Source organism: Diabrotica virgifera, chromosome 3, assembly GCF_917563875.1.
Source record: "Diabrotica virgifera virgifera chromosome 3, PGI_DIABVI_V3a".
In the NCBI taxonomy this organism is placed as follows: Eukaryota; Metazoa; Arthropoda; class Insecta; order Coleoptera; family Chrysomelidae; genus Diabrotica; species Diabrotica virgifera.
Genome location: NC_065445.1, coordinates 265,813,738 through 265,840,881, shown reverse-complemented (window position 1 = coordinate 265,840,881; position 27,144 = coordinate 265,813,738). Strand labels below are relative to the sequence as shown.

Here is a 27,144-nt window from a genome sequence, read left to right as displayed (position 1 = left end):
TCAAGGTCAATTGGAATGCAATGAGGTGTCAGACAGGGTTGTGTGCTATCACCGATACTGTTTAACGTCTACTCTGAGGTAATATTTATGAACGCTTTATCGCACTCTTTAGAAGGAATCAGGATAAACAGTCAAAGAATAAATAACATCCGCTATGCAGATGACGCGGTATTAACGACTGATTCGGACCATAGTATTCAGATACTGTTAAATAGAATACTGAGAGTTGTGAAAAATGGGGATGAAGATCAATACTGCGAAAACCAAAGTTATAAATATATCAAGGAACAAAAATTTACTCCTTCCAATATAATATGTAAACCATCAACAGCTTGAATACGTAAACCAATAGAAATATCTTGGTTGCTGGTTCAACAATCAACTTGATTATAAACAAGAAGTAAGAGCGAGAGTAGAGATAGCCCGACAAGGGTTTATCAACATAAAAGTTTATTTTGTAACAGTAGCATTAATAATCAGCCTTATATGTTGTTTTCTGCATTGCTATATTGTGTGGTCAATACTTTTATTTGAAACGGAGGCCTGGACACTCAACATAACACTGATGAACAATTTAGTAGCCTTTGAAATCTTACTTTATAGAAGAATCTTGGAAATACCTTGGACAACCGACACCACCAACGAAAATGTTCTGATGAGAATAGGTACAGATAGAGAACTACTAAAAATCATTAAAATCAGAAAAGTTAGCTACCTGGGACACATAATGAGAAACGAAAAGTACCGCCTCGCGCAACTTATCATCCACGGTAAGATTGAAGGAAAACGGGGTCCCGGTAGGCGCAAGATTTCATGGCTTAGAAATATCAGAGACTGGACCGGCCTTGATTCAACATCTTTGTTTAGAGCCGCATTGGAAAGAGACAGATTTGTCAGTGTAGTCGGTAACTTCCACTAAAGGTGAAAGCACCACAAGAAGAAAATTAAATTTGTAGATTCGTTCCTTTGTATCACTTTTCCCAAACTATATTGCATAAAGACATTAACTTACATTTAAAAAAATATCAAAAGTAAATAATATTTTATTACATTGAACATATGCAGGGTAATAAAAATTATCTTCATATACAACTTTATTGTTGTTGACATTGATTGGAGTATCCATTGCACTTTCGCTTTGTCCAAAAAGTTACATCTCAAGACTATAAGCTTGCGCCAACTAATAATTTTGAAAATGATTCCTTCTGGTAGATATACTGTCATTGACGAAGATAATTTCCAGAATTATATTAAAGCAGTGGGTAAGTAAATAATTATGTTTCCCATTTTTCGCCTAATACACAGTAGTTCTGCAAGGAAGCATCCAAAAGGGGCTTAGAAATTAACCAAAACAAAAAAAATACCTAATATGCTCAAGAAAAAATCCAGTTAATGTCACAAGTTTAAATATTGGTGAATATGAGTTTGAAAAGGTAGAACACTTTAAATATCTTGGAGTCTAAGTTAATGGAACTAATGATAGAAGCATCGTAATCAGTGAAAGAATCCAGGCAGAAAACAAAGCCTACTGGAAATACAATAACTTTCTCAAAGATAAGAAGCTTACTCAGAATACTAAACTGACCCAGTGTCTGACCCAGAAAGAGGAAGAAATATTGAGAATCCTAGAGAGGAAATAATTCGGAGGATAGCAGGCCCACTAAACTTAGGTAATAATGAACTCATGAACCACGAAATAAGAGGACTCTTCTAAAAGGAGAAGATATCGTCAGATTTATCAAGGCACAGAGACTCAGATGGATGGGACATATAGAAAGGAGAAATCCAGAAGCCGTCATCAAGAAAATTTCCAAATGGAGACCTGTATCAGGCAGACCACGAGGAAGACCCAAAAATAGATGGGAGAACCAGATAGTCGAGGACCTTAGAGAAGAAGGGAGTCAGAGAATGGGTAACTATAAGCAACAACAGGAACGAATGGAGAAAAATTGTAGAAGATGCCAAGTCACACAACCAATTGTAAAACTAGAATGTTAATGCGGATCGATTCGCGGAGACAAACGAATCGGAAGAGCCCAAAGAGGGCAGCAATCACTCCGCTAGGAAGGTATGTGTCATGATGATGATACACTGTAGTTCTACATATTCTTTTTCTCATGATCATCTTTCAGTGCGTCACAGTTTTTCGATTTCTCTCTAACGCATTAAATTGTATGTGACAGAAAAAAAGGCACGTCTGGGAATACTTCGGTAATTATTCTAGTTCGGTGATTATTCTAGTTGTCGATAGATGGCGCCATAATCAAAAAAGAATTATTTATTAAATAAAATAATAATATTATCAATATAATCTGTACAATTTATAAGACTATACAAATGAAAGAAAATACCATTTTATAAATGCAATAGACACAATTGATTTGGTTTTATTCCAAATTGAAAATAAAATTTGACAACTGTCAGATTTAACTAAAATGTCACGTTAGAATAAATGTCATAAATGTGTATTATCACGGACTTACCTTTTTTTCTATAATTTGTGACGCACTGAAAAATGTTCATGAAAAGGAGAATAGAACTTTTTTCTAAATATTAATCTTGCTACACATCTATGAATAATCAAGAAGGCTAATTATTTTAAGATCTCTTTAAGGTTGAGAACTTCTGATATATTCGTACTGTTGCCATATTGGACTAGCACAGATTTTTAACAAGTGTCACCAGGTGTATCGGCAGGGGCGGCTCGTGATAGTAGAAGGTGGTGAGGCACACTACACCTGAGGAATTTTATTATTATGGTTAGCTTCTCTTTAATGGCCGGAAGGTCGATTTTGTGACGTCATAACGCTAGGACTAATCTAGGACCAATAATCCCGGACAAAAAATCCTTGCAAATTATCCGTGGACAAGAAATCCCCAGACAAATAATCCCCGCACAAAAAATCTCCACAAAAATCCCCGGACAAATAATCCCCGGACAAAAAATTCCCACAAAAAATCCCGAAAAAATAATCTACAACAATTTTTTATTCAAAATATCTCCACAAAGAAGAAATATTTGCTGTCGATTAATTCTCTAAAACTTTTCCAGTGAATGCGATCGACTCAAATGCTTTCAGACTTTCAGCCTCAGTGCATAGAGTTATTTTGAATTTCAATTCCATATCGAAAACTTCAAATTTTACATTACAAAAGAGTTTGCGTTCTTTCAAAAACGTGGAGGATATGGGGAATGAGCTAAGGCTGTGGGAATCATGTTGCAATATTATTCGTTTAAATCTTTTGCTCACTCTGATTTGAATAACTATGTTCAAAAAAATTTTACAAAAAAAACACAACCACAACATACAACATTCTTGAAACACTTAAAAACTACTTTTGTATGTAAATGTAACAAATAAATAAAAAAAAATTTATTAGTTATATATTTTACAAAAAAAAACACAAAATACATTTTTGAAACACTTAAAAACTACTTTTTTATGTAAACGTCCGATGTGGAAGTGGAAACGTGAATAAAATCATTTTTTAAGTTAAATTGTGGCTTATTTCCCATATAGAATAATAAATTACATAAATGCCAAATGCCACAAAGAAATATCTTTAAAACAATATATTAGGCGATAATGAACAATGATTTAAAATGAACAATGTTTTAAATACGTATCCATAAACTTCTAAAATATACCATTCGTATGTACCGCGTATGCATAGAAAGCTATGATCTGCAATCGACGTGGTGTTTGTAGTTGGTTCAGTTCGGCTATTCCTATTCCGTTCCGCGGAGCCTGAGGCCAGCCTCAAGGATGGATGAATTTTGTTCCTAGAATCGGTGGCACATTTTTCAAATTTTGCGGGTTTTGCTGTTGGCGTTGTCCCATACTGTTGCAGATGGTGTGAGGCTAACTTCAACTGTAATGATTTGAGAAAGTTGGAATGAGGTGCATGATGCATAGATGCATATAATACTGGCACGTGAAAGACGGATAAAAAGATAAAGAGTCAGGGCCGTACCGATTTTAATTTTTTGAGGCACTGCCTCACCTGCCTCATAAGACAAGTCGCCACTGTGTATCGGTACATCTATCTCTGTTAAAATGGACCATAAACTTTTCCAGCTTAGACAATTGCGTGCCTTCTGATACTTAACACAGATTTATATTATCATAGGTACTTATTGTAGGTAGTAGGTACAAGTTGTTTCAGGTTCAGGATTTGCTCACGTATATATTTTCCCTTTCCAATGTTATTAAGCGTTCTTCTGCAATTTTTTATTTTAGATGGTCGGTTTTCACTTTGCTGTCTTTCTCGTTGTATTAGTTTTATTTTTATATCAGCTATGGCTAAGAATTAAATTCTGTTAATTTTTTCTGAATTCTGTTGTTTTTTCTTAACATATGGTCTATTCTATTAATTTAAAATATTTTTCCCGATGAAATCCATTATCACATGTAACTTTATGTATTTTTTATGCTGAAAAATAATAATACTTATTATTTCGATATTCGTAGCCAACTTTGTAATAAATAGTAAACGAATTGTAGGCTTTGATGGTAACTATGTAAAATATACAATCGAATTTCAACAAGATGGAGATAAAGTGAAAATGCATGAATTTTTTGGTGATAAATCTCTTGTAAGCGAATTTACCATAGGAGAAGAATTTGAAGAAATGAGTATCATTGGAAAAAAAGTTAAGGTAAATGTTTTTGTAATTATTTATAACTCTGTCACTGCAATATACTCTGCAATTATAACTGTATTATCGACACATCTTAAATTATTTATTATTTTATCATTCATTTTTATGCCATCTTCTGATCCTTTAAGTGCTATTTGGAATACAATCTTAGATTATATATGTCAAATAGCATAGGTCTCAGTACGTAGCCCTGTCTTACTCCATGTTTAATTGGAAAAACTTTTGTTAGTGTATTCTCAAACTGTACTTTTGCTACCTGGTATTCTGAATATATAGGTATAGAATCATTTTGAGGATTTGAAAGTCTAATCCTTTTAAAAATCCAAGAGGAAAAAGTTTTCCTGTATTTAGCTGTATAGGTACCATATATTACAAAAATGAATAAAATCCGTTATAAAAGGTACATTTGTTAAAATCCCTAAAAAAGGCTACATCACAGAACTACTAATCGATCGGATGACCGATCATCATCAGTACTTACGTGATTCTAACATGCTAACCACCAAAATACAAAAATATGTTGGTAAAAACCCTTTACAATTGATCTGTCATGGAAACATAGATAAAATATGTGAAATTAAACATGAATGTATAGAATATTGAATGTATTATGCTCCAGGTACCATTTCAGCCCAAAATTGACTTGTTCACATGTTGACTATACAGGGTAGCGAAAAAGTATGAAAACACGGTTATTTCTCGGAAACCGCTCGAACGATTTTTATAAATTTTGGTGGGTAGAGGTATCCTAATGCGGCCGATATTATAGTGGTAATTACATTGTTGTCAAATCTTTCGTTTTTCTGAAAATCTAATAGACTTTCTTATTTTAAATGGAATACCCTGTATATTTTTTGCGTTTTGAAGTCTTTAAGAAATACTAATTATTTTTCATGTTTTATTCCCTATACCTAAATGCCATAATTTCGGAGTTATTGCTACATTTATTAAAAAAAAAATTTTAACAAATTTTACAAATTTATTTTCTTGGACCGGGTAGATATTATTTTAGGCTCTTTAGGTCACTGGGAACAAAAAAGGTCTTTTGTAATTTTCCTCAAAAGTTAATCGTTTCCGAGTTATAAACAATTTAAAACTGAAAAAAATCGAAAAATGACGATTTTCAAGTTTCAAAAACACAAGTAAAAAATCACTTTTAAAATTACAAAGTACCTAAGTTCAAGCTCAAACCATTTTTAATCAGATCTCTATAAGAATTTTTGGCATAATTTATTCTAAAACATTCTTTGTAATTGTTAATAAAGCTCATATGAGAGGGCGGGCTATCGGGCTGCATTAACAACTAAAAAATAATGTTTTAGAATGAAATAAGACCAAATCACTTATCGGCATCTGATAAAATAAGGTATGAACTTGAATTTAGGCACTTTATAGTTTCAAGAATAATATTTTTTACTTATGTTTTTGAACCCAGAAAATCGTCATTTTTCGATTCTTTTCAGTTTTAAATTGTTTATAACTGAGAAACGATTAACTTTTCAGGAAAATTAAAAAAGGCCTTTTTTGTTCCCAATGACCCAAAGAACATAAAATAATATCTACCCGGTCCAAAAAAATAATTTTGTATAATTTGTTAAAAATTTTTTTTATAGCAATAACTCCGAAATTATGGCATTTAGATATAGGGAATATAACATGAAAAATAATCAGTATTTCTTAAGAACTTCAAAACGCAAAAAATATACAGAGTATTCCATTTAAAATAAGAAAGTTCATTAGATTTCCAGAAAAACGGAAGATTTGACAACAATGTAATTACCACTATAATATCGGCCGTATTAGAATACCCTCACCCACCAAAATTTATAACAATCGTTCAAGCGGTTTCCGAGAAATTACCGTGTTTCCATACTTTCTCGCTACCCTTGTATGGTGGCAAGTGACCTTGTAAAATCTATTTTGAATTTAAAAAAAAAACGTATCAGAGCATGAATTTCACATTGGCGATAACAGTGACCGGGACCTCCATCTTCGAAGTCTGATAGGCCGACACTGAGCAATGCAGCGAGGCTAATCTGGTGGAGTAAGAGAGATAAAGAGTTGATGTGTAAAACAATGTTGCCAGATTTCACTCAGAACGTCGCAATCTTTCTCAGTGGCATAGGAAACCTTTTTTCACGAATGACTTTATTAGATAATGTGACGAAGGATGAAATTACAGATAAGAGACGATGGACGTATACGCGAAAAATAAAGTAATTACAAGTGGAATGGAAAATGACGTTATTTAAAAATAGTTGTAAATAGTTTCAGATAGAGAAAATGAGAATCAGGAAGGTCCAATATAGGGGAGTGCATATAGATTTTCACTTCGGAAAAAATCAAACAAGATAGAACTTTTTGTAATTGCATTAAGAAATGTTTAATAAACAACATACCAAAAAGTTCTACTCGAGAAGTGGGTGCTTCATTTTTTATTAAACAAATGAACTACGAAGTTTGATGTTTTTTTAAATAACTCAGAAAATATAAATTTTAGAACAAAACTGACTTGACCATTGAAAAATTCAGAAAATTTTACAAAAAAAACCTTATATACAGAATTTTCTAAAATTAAATCTGTATCTTCTATATTTTTTTATTTATAACGCTAAAGTTACCCTTCTCACAAACATTGGCGCACTGTAAACTAGAGTACGGCGAAGTGCACGATTGAGTTATTTTAATGTAATTCTTTAACTAATGGATCAAATAAAATTTTACAAATTGAACCTAAAAGAAGAATAAGCTATCTTATGGTTATAATAAAAAGAAATTAAATGTATGAGCATAAGTACGGTGGGGGCCGAAAATGAGCCTTACATGAATTTTATTTAAAAATGATTTAAAAATGTATAACTAATACAATTTTTCTAATAAAACCCTCAATTTTGCACAACTTACCTTTCAAGCATTTTACTAAATGATGTTTCATTCAAAAAAATCTCAAAAATTTAATTTAAATGATATGACGTCTTAAAAAATGTAATTTTTGAAATCTTCGTAGTTTTATAGAATTACCACCATTTTAAGATGGTATTACTCAAGTTTGCACAGATCTATTACAATTTCATAAGTACTTTTTTAAAGCTTAGGATATAGTCTTTAAAATGCACCGAATTATTGTACTTTAGAAATGAAATAGACTATTTCTTTTAGAGAAAATTAAGAAAGATAACAAAAATGTAATACAAAAACCGAAAATTACCAGCTAAAAAATGTTTATATGCAGTGATCAAAACTTTTTTCTGGAAAGCTTACCTAAAATACATTTAATAATAAACTTCAACAATAATAAATGTTCAGCAAAAAATTTTTTTCTTAGCTCTTATACAGTATGTCTGCATAACTTGGAACCTATTGATAACTTTTTTATTATCAGTTTTACGAAAAAAAGTTATTCTTTATAAAATATTCTACATCGTATATAATTTAAGACGCAATCATCAAATATCAAATTTAATGAATTTTATACGAGGTATGTCAAAAAATATGAATTTAACTCAAGAGTAAAGTATCGTTAAATTTCACAATATCGAAAATTGTTATTAAGAAAAGTTGTTTGGAATTAAAAATTGTTTTAGTGTTCAATTACATCCTTCTAATTAAAATATTGTGAATAATAAAGGCACCTAACTATTAAGAAAAATTCATATTTTTTATATATCTCGTATAAAATTAAAAAAGTTTAATATCTGGTAGTTGTATCTTAGATTTTAGACCAGGGAGAGTATTTTATGAAGAGTATCTTTTTTTCGTAAAAGTGATAATAAAATAGTTATCATAATTGTAATAAAATGATGATGAGTATCCGTAATTTGAGAAAAAATTTAAAAAAAATTCGATTAGAGTAATGTACCTGTATATTTAAACATAGTTTTTAATTTCAAACAACTTTTCATAATAGCATTTTTTGATATTCTGAAACATAAAGGTACTTTACTCTTTAACGAAATTCATATTTTTGACATAACTCGTATAAAATTGATAAAATTTGATATCTGATGGTTGAGTTTTAGATTTTTGACTATCCAGAGCATTTTATGAAGAATAACTTTTTTTCGTAAAATTGATAATAAACAAGCTGAAAATGCGAGCATTATCATAACAAAAACTTTGTTTATATACGTATTTAAATTCATAATATAGAAAATTGCTATTACGAAAAGCTGTTTAGAATTAAAAATTATGTTTTAATGTGCAAGTATATCATTCTAATTTAAATGTTGTGAACTATAAAGATACTTTACTCGAAATTCATATTTTTTTACATACCTCGTATAAAATTAATAAAATTTGATTCATGATAGTTGCATCATAAATCTTAGACTAAGAAGAGATTTTTATGAAGAATAACTTTTCTTCGTCAAATTAAAAATACAAGAGTTATAAATGAAAATGATGTTGGTATCCATAATTTGAGAAAATTCGTCAAATATTTTTTTCCATTAGAAGGATGTAATTTAATATATCAGAACATACTTTTTTATTCCAAACCACATTTTAAATAACAATTTTCCAATATTGTAAAATAAATAATACATACATGATAAAGATACTTTTTACTGATGAACTTTACTTGGATCTACAGACCGAGCGAGTCCCGTAAATTCCACAGCTTCGAACCACGCTTCACGCAACCGTATTTGCGTACTTGTGTTTTGAGTTGTGTGGTCGTACGCTGGTCGAGTGGAGTTATAATTTACCAAATTTAAATATAATCGTTTCTACTGATTCATTATTAATATAGTATAATGTTTTATTGCTTTCAAAATATACTCAAATTGTAGTTTTATACATTTATTACACATATTATTTTATATAATAATTAAATTCACTATAAAATGTCATTTATATTTTATTAATAGCTAAATAATTTAAAATTTAGTTTGACATTCACGAAGTGTCAAACTCAAATGTAAATAATGACATTTGCTTTGCTTAACAAATTCAGATTAAAAAAAGTAGCCTACTTCCTAATCAAAGATTTCAGCTGACGTTTAGTGCGTGGTAGGAAATAACCGGATTGTGACGTCACATTTTAGATTTTGAGGTCAATTATCTCGAAGACGGTTAGAGATATCGAAATGCCGTTTTCAGATTTGGATTCAGAAGACAAAACTACATAAGAATCCATCGATACATCTGCTCTAAGTATTGAAGGAGCGGCAAGGCAATAACACACAGACTTTTGCAAATTTATAAACGAAAAGTTTTCGTTGAAAAGTTTTCCATGTGGTTTAATTTTTAAAATTATTAATACAAAATAATTGTTATTGTTTAAACAATTAATAAACAATTAGCGGCCAAATCCGCGAGCAGAACTTTTTCTTTAACATGTATATAAACTAACAAAACAAGTTTTAGAAAAATATAAGCTTGTTTGAATTTTTCCGAAACAATGCATGTTTTCGTTCTAATTGCACTCCCCTAATAATAGTAATACGGTATTATTTTGCAGGAAGGTGCATTCTGCAAAATAAATTTGAATATTCTAACGTATCGCATAACTGTTAATTCCTTTTTTGTAGCTACTTATTCTTCTTTTAATTTGTTTTTTTATACCTATTTATCGACATTATTTGATTACAGAGCAAAGCCATTCTCTTCGAAGACGTTCTTATAATGAGAAGTGATGATCGCACCATAATATACAACTTTAAACCAACGGGAGGAGAAATTGTAATTATTTTGTTATACGATACGTATTACCAGTAATAAATTATTCTTAATATCCTCTTTTATAAAACCAGAAGGTTAATAATTATTAATACAAAGAATATAAATAATAATTTATAATTTTCAAAATATCTTGAAAGCAACTTCTGACATGGAGATCAAAACTTCAAACAAAATATAATTAGCTTAGCTAGAGTAAGAATAATGTTAATTATTTTTAGATCCACATAGCACCTAATGCCTTTGGAAAGCTTATATTCAAGAAGGACGAATAATATGCTGGATAATGTAATACAAATTCATACATAAAACAAATGAACATGTTTTATTAATATATCATTACAAATAAAATAATAATACATACAGTGTGGTGAAAATGAAAGAAATAAATTCGTTATATCGTAAACCGGCGACTTTACGGAAAAATCCCGAAACAGGTCGATTTTTATTTTTAAATTATGATTTTTTGGCATAATACATAAATCGCACGAGTGACGTCATCCATCTGGGCGTGATGACGTAATCAATGATTTTTTTTTAAATAAGAATAGGGGTCGGGTGCTAGCTCATTTGAAAGGTTATTCAATTCTCTAGCCAGTAATATAAACATCATTATTTATACAGGGTATCCAAAAACAATTTTTATAAATTAAATTAATTGACAGAAAAAGAAGAATGTATGTAATTTTTTAATTCAAAATAAATTTACTACTCTCAGCAAAAAGGAAAAAAAAACATTGTTTTTCGCTTAAATTAAATGTTCAAACTTCCAAAAAGCAGATGCCTAGCGGGTGCTGGTTTGAACATTGAATTTAAGCGAAAGTCAACGTTTATTTTTCAAATAAACATTTTTTTTTTTTGTTTTATTATAAGAGTAAAAAGTATTTTGAATTAAATAAATTACGTACATTCTTCTTTTTTTTGTCAATTAATTTAATTTAAAAAATTGTTTTTGGACACCCTGTATAAATAATTATGTTAATGTTTACATTACTAAATAGAGAATTGAATAACCTTTCAAATGAGCTAGCACACAGCCCCTATTCTCATTTAAAAAAATCATCGATTACGTGATCACGCCCAGATAGATAAAGTCACTTATATACGTACAATATCGAATTTATTCCTTTCGTTTGCACCATACTGTATATTAAATTATAATAACATATAAAACTTCTTTAATAAAATGTACACCTAAGTAGTCTACGTTATTTTATCCACTTTGAATATTTTTTCCATAAAAGTTGTGAATTTTTGTTGTTAAACCATTTTGTCGTCACGCGAATGTTTTAGTATAAGATACCGCATAATTAAGCACAAATTTTATGTGAGACTATATTGAAGAAGTTTAAAAAATCCTTTCTGTCTGTTTAAAAAATATTATTTAAATGGAATATTACAAAATTACAAATAAAGAGATATTACAACGTTTAGAAAACAATTTGAAGTAGAGGACACCGTAAAAATACGAAAATGAACCGTGATAGTGTGACGTCAAAACGTCAAAAAGGTTTCCAAACAAAGCAACTGTCAATTGATTATGCACGTGATTTGTGTAATCATTTTTAATTTTACTTTGTTTTAACAATCATCTGCACATTTTTTCTAAAGACACAGTCCTTGTTAGTCATATCAATCATATTAGACTAAGAGCCGCTATAGGTGAAATTTCTTAATCATTTTAGGCACGATGGGACCCTATAACTTAAATAGTAGAACCTAAAAGAAAAGGTTTGAACACTGTGCCGTCACTTTTCAGTGGCACATCAAACTTTCCACTTATGGACGGGATAAATAAATTAAAAGTTACCCTCCCTTACTAGCAGAATTCAATTTTTTTTTATTTTTTTAAGTTCTATGTGATAAACACATAATATTCAGCGTAATTTTAATTCACCACCCCCTTCCCCCTGCCCTCTCCGTCAAAAACTTCATTTTTCGTTTTTATTTTTTTTTGCTGGGATGCAATCAATTTTAAAATTTCAAAAAATTCACACGCATAGCTGAGGCTTTTATAAAACATGTCTATTTTTCATAGACCCGTAGGTAGAGTGTACATAACCTCAAAAAATTTTAAAAAAATTTTTTTTCAAAAAAGCGTATAATTTTTTTGGGGAATAGCTGCAGGCCTAATTTTTTCTTAATCTTGTGTGTTTTATCAAACACTATATTTCTAATTTTTTTCAGATTTTTCCGTAGGGCTCGCCAACTTCAAGAATCCGAGAAACTGTTTTTTGGGGGGTTTTTGGGGATTTTCCCTATTTTATAGACTTCATAATATTTATATCAAATCAATTTCGATTTTATAAGTTATATGTAACTTGAAGTAACTGAGTCCTTTAGAATATTTAAAAATGGGAGAAACACGTTCAAACCCTCCAAAAGCCCTTAAAAAACAGTTTTTTGGATTTTTGAAGGTGATCAGCATTACAGAAAAATCTAAAAAAAATTAGAAATATAGTGTTTGATAGAATACACAATATTAAGAAAAAATTAGATATGCAGCTATCCCCCAAAAAAAGTTATATACTTTTTTCCAAAATTTTTTTTTTATTTTTTGAGGTTATGTACACTTAACCTACAGGTCTATAAAAAATAGACGTGTTTTATAGAAGCCTTAACTATGCGTGTGAATTTTTTGAAATTTTAAAATTGATTTCAACCCACCAAAAAAAATAAAATCGAAAAATAAATTTTTTGATGGTGTGGGCAGGGGGAAGGGGATGGTGGGTTAAAATTACGATGAATCTTATGTCTTAATCACATAGAACTTAAATAAATGAAAAACATTGAATTCTGGTAGTGAGGGAGGGTATTTTTTAATTTGTGTATCCCGTCCATAAGTAGAAAGTTTGATGCGCAACTGTCGACGCCTGTGCCACTGAAAAGTGACGGCACAGTGTTCAAACGTTTTCTTTTAGGTTCTACTATTTAAGTTATAGGGTCCCATCGTGCCTAAAATTATTAAGAAATTTCACCTATAGCGGCTCTTAGTCTATATTGCTTTTAATTTTATAAATGTCCTTACACAAAATCAAGGATTTACACACTACATAGTACTTACTGTGTTTCTTCAGGTTTTTAACCAGTCCTATTTGGAAATATGGTGGGAAATATACTATGAGCATTGATTACAATCACGGGTACCTAACATATTACCATCTTATTGTAAAAATTAAACATCCTACAAGCAATATATTCCAATTATAAAAACGAAAATAAACACCATGTGTGAATTTTTGCTTTGTTTGGAAACCTTTTCAGAGCAGCCAACATTGATTTGACAATTTGACGTCACGACTATCACGGTCCATTAGACATTTTGTTCATGCCATGCGACATCCAGAACAATATGGAGTCCTTCATCTTATTAGTCAGTTCAAAATATGGGGAAAGAGTGGTCCTGGTCGAAGAAGAACATCCTGGCTTCGTAACCTATGTGAGTGGCTTAATCAGTCTTCGTCGTCCTTCTTCATAGCTGCGGTGAATAAAATTATGCTAGTCAATATGATAACCAAAGTTCAGTAATGGACATGGTAAGCAGAGAAGAAAAAGATAATTTTATTAATTTTCTTTATGAAATTTGGAGATTAGTTTCATGGAATATATGATAAATGATAAGGAAATTAAAGGAAGAGTATGAGCTATGAGGACTCAAGATAAATACCTATGTCTAAGACCTAATACTTATGTATTGGATCTAAGGTTGCAGTATTGAACTTAGATTTAGAAGAGACTATTAAAAGTTGTAAGACTTTTAAGTATTTGGGGTCAATGATAAGCCAATATGGTCCTTATAGGATAGATATAGAAATAAAAATAGCACGGGCAAACCACCAAAGCACTCCATGGAGTGATATGGAACAACACTCTAACTAACCAAAGAAAACAAAAACGATCTTTCAGAGCATAGTGCTGAATATTACCCTATATGAAGCTGAAGGATGGCCAATGAAAACAACAATACGAAAAAATACAAACAGTTAAATAATTGGACTTTATGAGATGTCTACAAATCACCAGAGAGAATAGAAAAAGAACAGAAAAAATATGGAACAGAATGGAAGTAGAGTGCTAAACTACAAAAAAGTTGGAAAACAGAGCCTTGTACGGCTACGGAAATGTACAAGGAATGCCAAAGCACGTATGGCAAAAAATAATATTTCACAGGCAGGGGCGTAACAGATGCCCCGCAGCGTGAAGCTTGCGGGGGGGGGGGCAATCGCTTAGGGGCCCCATCTTGTCATCTGATATTATGTAAAAATCTGTTATTGTTATATTATTTTACGTTGTATGTTTAAAATTAAAAACGTAAATTTCTAAATAGACGTATTTGCCAAGTGAATCATCTCATAACATCTAAAAACTTAATCCCTTCCGGCCTACCGAAATTTTATGGTTTGACAATAAACTATAATGCTTTGTACGTGACTATTGAAAGATTTGAGAATTGCAATTTGCCGAACTGGGTTTTTCTTTAATCTTTACCTACGTTTAGTATTTCCATACAATTATCCAGAGGCGTAACAGAGGCCCCCGCTGCATCAAGCCCCAATATGTCAAGGGCCCCATCTTGTTGTCTAATATGTATATGTAAAAATGTGTTTTTATATTATTTTCATACATACGTTTTTTAAACAGTGCAGTATTGAAAATGAAGTTGTCTACCCGAATTAATAAAATTGAGATATATTCGCTGATAATAGATAGTGCACGAGAAGAAAGTTGTTCATCTCATAGAATAATACTAATATAATCATTTAGTAATTTTTGTTTTACTTTATTCTACACCAATAAAGATGAAAAATGTATGTCGTCATAAACAATGCATGAACACACCAATAGCTCAGTAAATGACAATTTTGGAGTGAAATTATCAGCGTCACGACGGGCGTATTTGCTTGACCATTTGGATTTAGGTTCTAGTTACACTCCACTTCAAAGTTGGATTTATGCTGTTGGTTGCTTTTACTTCGGGGATGACACCCCTTCTTGGGGTGAAAAACATACGTTTAAAATAAGTCCGGAAATGTATAAATTGACTAATTATAAGCAACTCTTGTTCTTCTACAGAGTTTTTTTATCTATGCTAATACTTTTCAAGTCATTTGCGAGTGAAAAAGTTTATTAAAAAAAACAACGTTTTCAGACAGGTTTTTCCAAATAACTCAAAAATAAGTATTGATCGAATTAAATATTAGATATCGAAAAAATATTTGTAGCAAAAATGTAGCTTAAGATTCAGAAAATGGTGTACTTATTCATGAAGTCTATCGACTTAGTAAATGCACAGTTAAAGCTCATGAAAAATTATTCTTATTTGTCAAATTCCAAATCGAATATTTCTACCTGAAATAACCAAAAAATGAAGCAATTTTCGGGAAAAACTCTTAAACCTTTTTTTAAAGGTTTATTTTTTATTTTTTATAAAAGTTTCTAGCACCAAAACTATACGAGTTACGCACAAAATAAAGTTGGCTCCTTTTTGGTAAAAAAAAAATAGTGAAAATCTGCCCCTATTTCGCACCCCAAATAAAATTTATCATTAGCGCTTTACCATTTACTTTAAATATTTATTGTTTATATGATCTGTAAGTTTGACCGGTTCAAAGTTCTTATTTTTGAAATTTTAAAGTTTTGGAATGGTTTTGGTTTATTTTGGAAAAATGCCTTTTTTTTCAAAATAACTTAAAAAGTATTAATGATACGAAAAATCTCAAACAATAAAGAAATGTAGGTAGGTCATGCTTTTATAAATATTTTGGCTCTATTTTGTTTTTCTGTAAGACAAAAATTGGTTAAGACATGGCTGTTTAAAATTTGCATATACTCGTGTTTAGTGACTCGTTCAAGCCCTTAAACTAGAACCCTTTTAAAAATAAGCACTTTGAAGCGGTGAAACTTACAGGTCATATAAAAAGTTAGGTAATTTGTAAGGCGATAATGATTAGTTTCATTTGGGGTGCTAAATAGGGGGAGATTTTCACAATTACCAAAAAAATGGGATTAACTGTATTTTGAGCGTAACTGGCTTAGTTTTGAGGCTAGAAACTTTTGTAAACAATAAAGCTTCTTTTAAACACTTTAAAAAAGTTCTAATGAGTTTCCCTGAACATTATTTCATTTTTTGGTTATTTCACGTTGAAATATTCGATTTGGAATTTGACGAATAAGAAAAACTTTTCATGAGCTACAAGTTTTCTTTTACTGAGTCGATAGACTTCATTTTTGTTTCACTTTTTTTATAAGCTAGATACATTTTTAAACGCTTTTCTTTAGTTCAATAGTTTGCGTCAAATCTTTAGACGTTAATTTAACTGCTTTTTCTTCAATGCAAATGATTGACAATTTGCAGACATATGCATTCGTAGGAACAATACATGAACAGTCAATAAAAAAAATGTTCGTCATCATCATTCAATAAAAAAAAATGTTATGTTTATTAATTGTTTAAATAAAAAAAAACGATTTTAATGGAAAATGCTTAAATTCTCTTGTTTTTTACAATGTAGAAACTTGAAACTTTTACGGATTGTAACTAATGATATGAACTATACATAATTTCACTTTTTACGTTAATTTTTTACGTTATGCTTCATAAATAAACAATAAAGCTTTAAATTTTAAACGTTCATATAATTTTTTTATATAATCATCGGCGCTTGTTCGTGTTAAATTTCAATACGATACGAAACAAAACTTCAACCATAACTCGAATTCGAAAAATTCGTGTTTGTATCGTAGTCTTAGAAAAACCACCGGTAGAGACGTTTCGTGCTACAATTAACATTAGAATTCGTTTTTAAACGTTTTTCTTTAGTTCAATCGTTTGGGTCAAATCTTTATAGATGTTAATTTTACTGCCTTTTTTTCAATACAAATGAATGAAAATTTGCAGACATATGCATTTGCGAAAATGTTTAAATTCTCTTGTTTTTTACAATGTAGAAACTTCAAACTTTTACAGATTGTAGCTAATTATATGAACTATACATAATTTCACTTTTTACGTTAATTGTTTACGTTATGCTTCATAAATAAATTATACAGTTCAAATTTTTGGCCGATCCCGACTACTTTTCATGTTTGTACATCATGTTTATAAGCATCATAAGTTTGTCCACATGGGGGCGGTTTGCCAACGTCGACGTCGCGGTTTATTGCTTGTTTTTATATAGGCGGTTTGCCAACGGTTGACGCCGCGGTTAATTGACGTTTGCATGGTACACATGAGAGCGATTGACTGGCGGTCTCATTCCTCCCCTATAACTTATAACCGCCGCAATTTGACGACGGAGAGGTTGCATATGTACGATTCCATTTGTTTCTTGGCAACTTGAACCGCGGCATTTGGATTTTTCAGGTGAACCGCGGCGTCAAACGTTGGCAAACCGCCCTATCTGAACAAGGCCTTATTACCTGAAAAACCCAACCGCCGCGCTTCAACTTACCAAGGAATAAATGGAATAGTACAGATTCAACCGCCCCGTCGTCAAACCGCGGCGGTTGTAAGTTAACTGGGGGAGGAATGGGACCGCCAGTCAACCTCTCATGTGTACGATAGAAACGTCGGCTAACCGCGGAGTCAACCGCTGGCAAATAGCCCTCATATGGACAAGCGTACATATCTTTGTTTATATTTATAAATATCGGCGCTTATTCTTGTCAAATTTCAATACGGTACGAAGCAAAACTTCAACCAAACCTCGAATTAAAAAAATTCGTGTTTTTAACGTAATCTTATAGTCCAGAAAGCCACTGCGCATCCGCTAGGAAAAATATTCTAATTCGGATTCTTTGCACAATCTTACTCAAAAAGGACTCCTTTTAACAAATTTGCATGTTGCCAGGACCAAAAAGTGGTCAAAAATTTTTTAAACGTTTTTTTTTTGTTTTTTTCCTAAAATTATTTTTTTTGCACGGAAAAAAGTTTTTTTAGGTTTTTTGGATCATTCCAAAGAGAAAAGGTCTTTAGTGACTTTTCTCTAAAAATGATAGTTTTTGACATATAAGCGATTAAAAATTGAAAAATTGCGAAATCGGCCATTTTTAACCCTCAAAAACTATGTGAAAAGCTGAAAATTTGAATGTTGCCAAGGTAGGTAGATATTCTTTAAACATCGATTGATGAAATCCCGAAGAGTTTTTTGCAATACAATATTTAAAACTCTTATTTTTTTTAATTGCTAATCAAGCGTGCTCGCCACTATTTTCCACCGACAGTATGGTGCAAATGAAAGGAATAAATTCGTTATTTCGTAAACCGGCGACTTTAAGGAAAAATCCCGAAAGAGATCGATTTTTATTTTTAAGTTATGATATTGTGGCATATATGGTATACTAGTGACGTCATCCATCTGGACGTGATGACGTAATCGATGATTTTTTTTAATGAGAATAGGGGTCGTGTGCTAGCTCATTTGAAAGGTTCTTCAATTCTCTATTCAGTAATATAAACATTTACATAATTATTTATACAGGGTGTCCAAAAAATTTTTATTAAATTAAATTATTTGACAAAAAAAGAAGTAGAAGGACACCCTGTATAAAAAATTATGTAAATGTTTACATTACTTGATGGAGAATTGAAGAATCTTTCAACGCGCTACCACACGACCCCTATTCTCATTTAAAAAAATTATCGATTATGTCATCACGCCCAGACGGATGACGTCACTAGTATACCATATATGCCACAATATCATAACTTAAAAATAAAAATCGACCTGTTTCAGGATTTTTCCTTAAAGTCGCCGATTTTCGAAATAACGAATTTATTCCTTTCATTTGCACCATACTGTCGGTGGAAAATAGTGTCGCGCACGCTTGATTCGCAATTAAAAAACAAAGGAGTTTTGAATATTGTATTGCAAAAAACTCTTCGGGATTTCATCAATCGATTTTTAAAGAATATCTACCTACCTTGGCAACATTCAAATTTTCAGTTTTTCACATAGTCTTTGAGGGTTAAAAATGGCCGATTTCGCAATTTTTCAATTTTTAATCGCTTATATGTCAAAAACTATAATTTTTAGAAAAAAGTCACTAAAGACCTTTTCTGTTTGGAATGATCCAAAAAACCTAAAAAAACTTTTTTCCATGCAATAAAAATAATTTTAGGAAAAAAACAAAAAAAAAACGTTTAAAAATTTTTTGACCACCTTTTGGTCCTGGCAACATGGAAATTTGTTAAAAGGAGTCCTTTTTGAGTAAGATTGTGCAAAAAATCCGAATTAGAATATTTTTCCTAGCGGATGCGCAGTGGCTTTCTGGACTATTAGAAAAGCCACCGGTAGAGACGTTTCGTGCTACAATTAACACTATAATTCGTAATTCGTGAGAAATTAACAGGGTCTACACCGTGCAATAGTAAAGCATTAGAAGAGATGGAAAGACTACGAAAACTGTAATAGGTTTAAATAATGATTTTGATTTAAGAAATCTATGAAGAAATTACAGAAAATGTACAATGTATGTATCAAATGTTGAAATAAATGAAAAAAATGTGTCCATATACATCATTTTTTTTAAACATGACGATATATTTTAATGTTTGAAAAGTACTGTATGATTTAAAAGTAAAAAATAAAAAAATATGAAAAAAAATTTTTTAAGAAACGCTTTTCTTTAGTTACGATTGACTAAAATTAAAAATATTATAAAAAATCAACAAAAAAGCAAAAAATAAAAAAATTCAAATCCGAAGGATTGTTCGAAAAGACAGATTAAATATACAAAAATCTCACATATTCGTTAAAAAATTGAAAAAATCTAACACATTCGTTAAAGAAAAGCGTGGGGCGCAAAAAGTAAAAAGTATCTATCCTTAAACCGTTTATTCGATGAGAACGCGCCCCACGCTTTTCTTTAACAAATGTGTTAGATTTTTTAAATTTTTCAACGAATATTTGAGATTTTTGTATATTTAATCTGTCTTTTTTTTTCGAATAATCCTTCGAGTTTGAATTTTTTTTATTTTTTGTTTTTTAGTTGATTTTTTATAATATTTTTAATTTTAGTCAATCGTAACTAAAGAAAAGCGTTTCTTAAATTTTTTTTTATTCAATTATATACTTTATTTTAAAGACATTAACTTACTTTTTAAAAAGAATTATCATAAGTAAATAATTTTAATTACATTAAACAGATGCAAGGTAATAAAAAATTATCTTCGTATCAAATTTTATTACTGTTGACATTGTTGGATTATATTATATTCATAGGAGACACTGCACTTTTGGTTTGTGCAAGTTACACCATAAGCTTACATCGATTAATAATTTTGAAAATGCTTCCTTCAGGTAGATATACTGTTATTGACGAGGATAATTTCCAGAATTATATTAAAGCAGTCGGTAAGTAAATTTTGTTTCCCCTTTTTCGTCTTCTTCTTTTGCCCTTTAATTGGTCCAATTTTAAACATAGGCTTTCCCCAGTTTCCTACAGAAAGAACAAAACAGAAGCGACTGGAGGAAACTGGGGAAATTTTTCATCCAATAAACAATAATTAAAGATTAATTAAATAATAATTAAAACACTGAAAAAGTACCTTCAGAATTAACTGGTAAAACAAAAATAAGAACACCAGTACTAAAATAAATATCATCTTGGATTATTACAAATATACCATGTATTAAGTACTACTACTATTCCTTCACTCAACCGTTCTTCACAGTCCTTTCTGTTTTTCCAGTCCCCTTCTTTAAATTGGTTCGTCCTCTTCATCTATAAAGAACCTTATTTCTGCCTCTTTCCCTTCTTCCTATCGGCCACCACTCTGGTATTCTGTTTATCCAACGTTTTTGGTCTGCTCTTCTGACATATCCTTACCCTATTAATCTCTTCTGTTCTGTAGTCTATTAATATCTGAGTTCATGCCCACTCTTTTAATTTATTTATTCTATCTCTTTTTGTTACTCCGAAGCTTCTCTTAGGAATTACATTTCTGTTTCTCTTATATCGTTGTTGGTTTTCTTATTTATTTCCAATTTTCACACCCATAAGTCAGGATACTTCTTGTCATGCTGTTATATATTCTTGTATTTGATTTTATACTGATGTTCTTATCCCACACTTTACCTTACCGGGTTCAATTTTTGTATGCAGTCTGTTGCACTTTGCCCTAGTCTATTTTAGATATCTTCTTCCGTTATTCCTTTGTTTGATATTATAAAACCTAAATACCTGTACTTTTCTGTTCCTTTGATTTGTTTACCACGTCTATTTAAAGCTGTTTTATTTCTGTATTCTCCATTGTTAGGTAATTCGTTGTTTTCGGTTTATTTACATCCCATTCTTTGTATATTCCTGTTCCAGTTTTCTCATCATAAAGCTGAGGCCATCTTCGTCTTGTCTGATCACTCTTTGATTGTCAGCAAAACTTGGGGTATATGTAGTTTTCTTTCTTTAATTATAAGTTCAACTTTCTTCTCTTTACCTATTCTTCTCAGTACTTCGTTGTTCGTAACTCTATCTACCCAGGAAACCCTCATAATTCTTCTATAGGTCCACGTTTCAAAGGCGTTAAGTCGTCTCATTGTCTCTGCATTTAACGTCCATGATTCCACTCCATAGTATAGTACACTATATAGGTAGGTAACATTTTGTTAGGCGTACTTTAAGAGCTAATGTTAAATCTTTGCTACATAGGACCTTTTCATTTTCATAAAATTAGTGGACTTATAACCTATAATATATTCGTGTAAGCTAACTTTGTAATAAATAGTAAACGATTTGTAGGCTTTGATGGTAACTATGTAAAATATACAATCGAATTTCATCAAGATGGAGATAAAGTCAAAATGAACGAATTTTTTGGAGATAAGTGTCTTAAAAGCGAATTTACCATAGGAGAAGAGTATGAAAAAATGAGTATCACTGGGAAAAAAGTTAGGGTAAGTTTGTATATTCATTTATAACTCTCTTTAACAATGTAACAAACAAATGTATTCTTTTTCTCATTATCATCTTTCAGTGCGTCACAGTTTTTCGATTTCTTTCTAACGTATTAAATTGTATGTGACAGAAAAAAAGGCACGTCGGTGATTACTTCTAGTTCTATGATTATTCTAGTTGTCGATAGATGGCGCCATAACTAAAAAAAATAATTTTTTTTAATTAGATAATAATATTACAAATATAATCTGTATAATTTATAAGACTATACAAATCAAAGAAAATACCATTTTATAAATGCAAGAAACACATTTGATTTGTTTTTATTCTAAATTGAAAATAAAATGTGACAACTGTCAGATTTAACTAAAATGTCATGTTAGAATAAATGTCATAAATGTGTATTATCACGGACTTACCCTTTTTCCTATCATTTGTGACGCACTGAAAAATGATCATGAAAAGGACAATATCATACATACTGCTGTGTGGAGTACGTAACTGATTCATATCTTTCAAAAATGATTCTTTCTGTGACTCTTAAGGGAGCATCTATAAACTTGAACGTTGAAAAGGGGAGGGGGACTTTGCTTATTACGACGGTATACGACAGGGGGGAGGGGGCCATAAGTGCACATCCGACGTCGTTTGAAGTTCACGAATATAAAAAATATAGGTACCCTATTTTAGAATAAAAAAAATTTGTATATTACTTTTATCGCATACTTTTCATTTCGTTTTTATCACTCGCAGCCTTAATAATATTGCTAGCAGTTTTATACAAAATAACAAACAATAAAACATTGTCCTATGTCTTTAAACACACTCTTCTTTTCAGAACAACGTTTGGAAGCAATACATATTAAACTGTTAACTTATTTACTGAATACTCTGTGTGAAAAAATTCTAAAAGAATGAATAGAAATAAAATATTATATTCTATTTAGTTAAAACATTGCATCTATTTATACTTAATAAAAGAAATGGCATTGAAATCAAAACAAAATAAGTATCAAGATTTATATGATGCAGTTAAGATTAAGAAAGCATAGAAACTCCGATAAAAGTGTTGTCTTTTGTCCCTATAAAGCTAATTATTAGTTGTACAGTGAATTGAGAGAGTAAGCGGAAATTAATGAATGAGCTACATAGTACATAGTAATATTGATTTGGATACATTCGTAAATAAACTTTAAGAGCTAACTTTTAAAAATCTAGGAATAACGTGGAATTTAAAAAAAAAATCACTAAAAAGGGAGTTCATGAGTTGCAATTGCGACGTCGGTATGAGGGGGAGGGGGGTCAACTGCAAACGACGCTTTACGACGGAAGGGGGGAGGCTATTAAAAACTCCAAAATTTTTACGACGTAGTTTATGGATGCCCCCTAAGGGGTTCTCATTGTGTTTTGTCTCATTTTATGACTGAATATTAAATTGTTATTTTCATATTACGGGATATATCTATGTTTAGATTTCATTCTGTCAAAGTCATACTGGTCGCTTCGCAGCTACTTGATTCTTATTTTGATTTATTTTTTATACTTATCAACATTATTTGATTACAGAACAAAGCCATTCTCTTCAAAGATGTTATTATAATGAGAAGTGACGATCGCACCATAATATACAACTTTAAACCAACAGGAGGAGAAATCGTAATTATTTTTTTACATTACCACTAATAAATTATTGTTGTACCGGAATAATTTATTTGGTAACAAAAGTAAATGAGGAAAAATATTCTCTCACTCCTAATTTAAAAAAAAAAATAATTTCTATATACTCGTACATGATATAGAAAATAAATAAAATTCTAATAGTATAATATTAAAATATTTTAAAATTATTATTAGGATATTATTAAAATATTTTTCCATTCTTTTCATTATACCTAATTTAGAGGTACTAGAATAATAATAGTAATATAGTTATCGCAATTATACAGTAATATTATTAAATGTTATTCATAAATTATATTATAATCTTCATTTTTAGATCCACATAGCACCCAATGCCTTTGGAAAGCTTATATTCAAGAAGGACTAATAACCTGATGGATAATATAACACAAACTCATCTAAATGAAATATTTAAATAATAATAATAAATATGTACACAAAATATAATCATTCTTATTTAATAAAATGTCTGTATCCATCGCGCTTTACTTCATATATTTTTGAGCATAACTTTCATTGTTAAAATATTTTACGTCAATAATAGTGTAGGATAGGGCATACTTTAGCATCAATATTGCTTAATTAATCCCTTGTAAATTATGCTTAAATACTGGAATAATATTATAGTTATCCAAGGCTGAAAAGCTATCTTAAAGTATCTTGTTCCAATAGATATGTCTGAAGAATGTCCTCGAAAATATGGAAATAGAGAGACGTTATGGATTGTTATTCTCCACAAGAATAGATATATTTGTTCTGGGATTGTCCAAGGCATTCAAATCATTCTCCTCTAATACTATATTTCTAATCTATCTGCTTTTATGTTCCAATGTCCAGATTTGGAAGGCATAACTAAATATTGGAAAACAAGCATTCAACAATAACATCGTTTTCACCGTTTCCTATTTCGCCAGTCACCATACTATAAATTCCATTTGATTATAACTCATCTGATGCTCTCCTACCATTTCTTTTTCGGGCGTCCTTCCCTTCTTTGCACTGGTCTCTAAGTCATTATTTTCGTTGGCTACCTATCTCCATTCATACGTAAAATTCATGTTACACCACCATTGGGAGGCGTACTCTCGAAACATAGTTACACTTTACACAGGCTAGAAATATATTGGTTCACCAAGTATTCAGTAAATAGAAACCCAACAGACACCTAAATACTCAAACATGGATGAAGAGGTCAACAGAATGAGTGAAATGGAGGTGGTGCTATCGAAGAATGCTGAAAATTTCCTGGACTACTCACACCATATAGATATAATAACACGCGGAGCAGTTCGGGTCGGTGATCTATCTATCTCTCTCTATCGGCGCTTAACTTTCTCTCTCTAGCATATGATGGCCGCGGCCTCTGTGTCTGTGTCGTTCCATTACTCCCACCTCTTGGTAGATACGCTCACACTCGTACGACAGAAAAAGATAGCTAGACCACCGTACTTGATATTGGAGTTAAACCCCGATGTATTGAGTGGCATAGCCCTAGCCTGGTCTATCGTTAATATGTCTTTGACTTACACCGACACAGGAAACTTAAACTGCTAAATATTGATTGGTAGCTTTTAAATATCGCCAAAATGAGAAAATTTGTCTATTTTGAGCATGTATTTAGAGGCATTAAATACCATATTCATCACCAGGAAAAAATAAAAGACAAGAGGGAGATTGATCGTATAAGGCACTCATTTTTGCGGAATGTAAGAGGTTGGACCGGACTAGATACAGAGCAACTTTTCCGTGCATCAATCAATCTAAAAAGATTTATAGTATGGTATAGTTAGACCCAAACCCAGACATCCAAAGTGAAAGTTATCCTCCAACACCAAATTGTTCTATATGGTCCACATAATGTTCAGAAAAAAGTCACACCATTTTCAGCGTCGGGTTTGGGGGGAGAAATCTGCAAATTCGTAGTTTTTTACGTTTTTCGTCAATATTTCTAAAACTAAGCGGTTTGGCATGAACAACCCTCTACATCAAATTGTTCTACATTAAATTTGAAATAAAAAAGGCCCTATGCAAAGTTACGGAGGTAGTATAGTATAATTGGTCCAAAAAAAGGCCTAACCCAGGCATCCAAAGTAAGAGTTTTCCTTCAACACCAAATTGTTCTATATGGTCCACATATTGTTCAGTAAAAAGTTACACCATTTTGAGCGTCCGGTTTGGGGGGGAGATGGGGGAGAAGTCGGTAAATTAGTAGTTTTTTTAGGTTTTTCGTCAATATTTCTAAAACTATGCTTTAGGGTAAGGAATGTTCTATAGAAAAATGTTCTTCCTAAAATTTAAAACAAAAAAGGTTCTGTACATAATTGTTATAAAATCAACGGTTCCAGAGTTACAGAGGGTGAAAAGTGGAGGTTTTCGATACTTTTTATATTTACCGATTTCTCCCCCTCTCCCCCGCAAACCCGACGCTCAAAATGGTGTGACTTTTTTTTGAACATTATGTCGACCATATAGAACAATTTAATGTTGGAAGATAACTTTCACTTTGGATATCTGGGTTTTTGGTATAGTTATATCATAAATATTGCCCAAAAAATATCAAAAGTATCGACAACCTCGACTTTTCACCCTCCGTAACTCTGGAACCGTTGATTTTATGTATAGAACATTTTTTGTTTTAAATTTCATGTAGAATATTTTTGTATATAACATTGTTTACGCTAAAGCATAGTTTTAGAAATATTGACGAAAAACGTAAAAAAAACTACTAATTTACCGGCTTCTCTCTCATCTCCCTCCCAAACCGGACGCTTAAAATGGTGTAACTTTTTAATGAACAATATGTGGACCATATAAAACATTTTGGCATTGGAAGAAACTTTTACTTTGGATGTTTGGGTTAGGCCTTTTTTTGGACCAGTTATACTATACTACCTCCGTAACTTTGGAACCATTCATTTTAGAAAGATTATGCATAGGGCCTTTTTTATTTCAAATTTAATGTAGAACAATTTTGTATAGAGGGTTGTTCATGCTAAACCGCATAGTTTTAGAAATATTTGCGAAAAACTTAAAAAACTACGAATTTACCGATTTCTTCCCCCTCTCCCCCCAAACCCGACGCTCAAAATGGTGTGACTTTTTTCTGGACATTGTGTGGACCATATAGAACAATTTGGTGTTGAAGGCTAACTTTCACTTTGGATGTCTGGGTTATGCCATCTTTTGGATCAACTATACTATACTACTAATGACATTGTCATCGGTAC

At 31.1% G+C, this 27,144-nt stretch overlaps 2 protein-coding genes across 2 annotated transcripts; both read left to right on the top strand.

Annotated features, from left to right (window-relative positions):
* The first annotated feature begins 1,105 nt into the window (after positions 1-1,105).
* Positions 1,106-11,544, top strand: LOC114325939 (fatty acid-binding protein 1, liver-like). The gene is made up of 4 exons (XM_028274095.2): positions 1,106-1,262; positions 4,506-4,660; positions 10,256-10,345; positions 10,564-11,544. The coding sequence occupies exons 1-4, from the start codon at positions 1,196-1,198 to the stop codon at positions 10,615-10,617; spliced, it is 366 nt and encodes a 121-aa protein (XP_028129896.1). The 5' UTR covers positions 1,106-1,195; the 3' UTR covers positions 10,618-11,544.
* Positions 11,545-20,531: 8,987 nt separating this feature from the next.
* On the top strand, positions 20,532-24,396 carry LOC114325911 (fatty acid-binding protein, liver). Its single transcript, XM_028274063.2, has 4 exons — positions 20,532-20,697; positions 22,082-22,236; positions 23,804-23,893; positions 24,234-24,396. The coding sequence occupies exons 1-4, from the start codon at positions 20,631-20,633 to the stop codon at positions 24,282-24,284; spliced, it is 363 nt and encodes a 120-aa protein (XP_028129864.1). The 5' UTR covers positions 20,532-20,630; the 3' UTR covers positions 24,285-24,396.
* Positions 24,397-27,144: the final 2,748 nt, after the last annotated feature.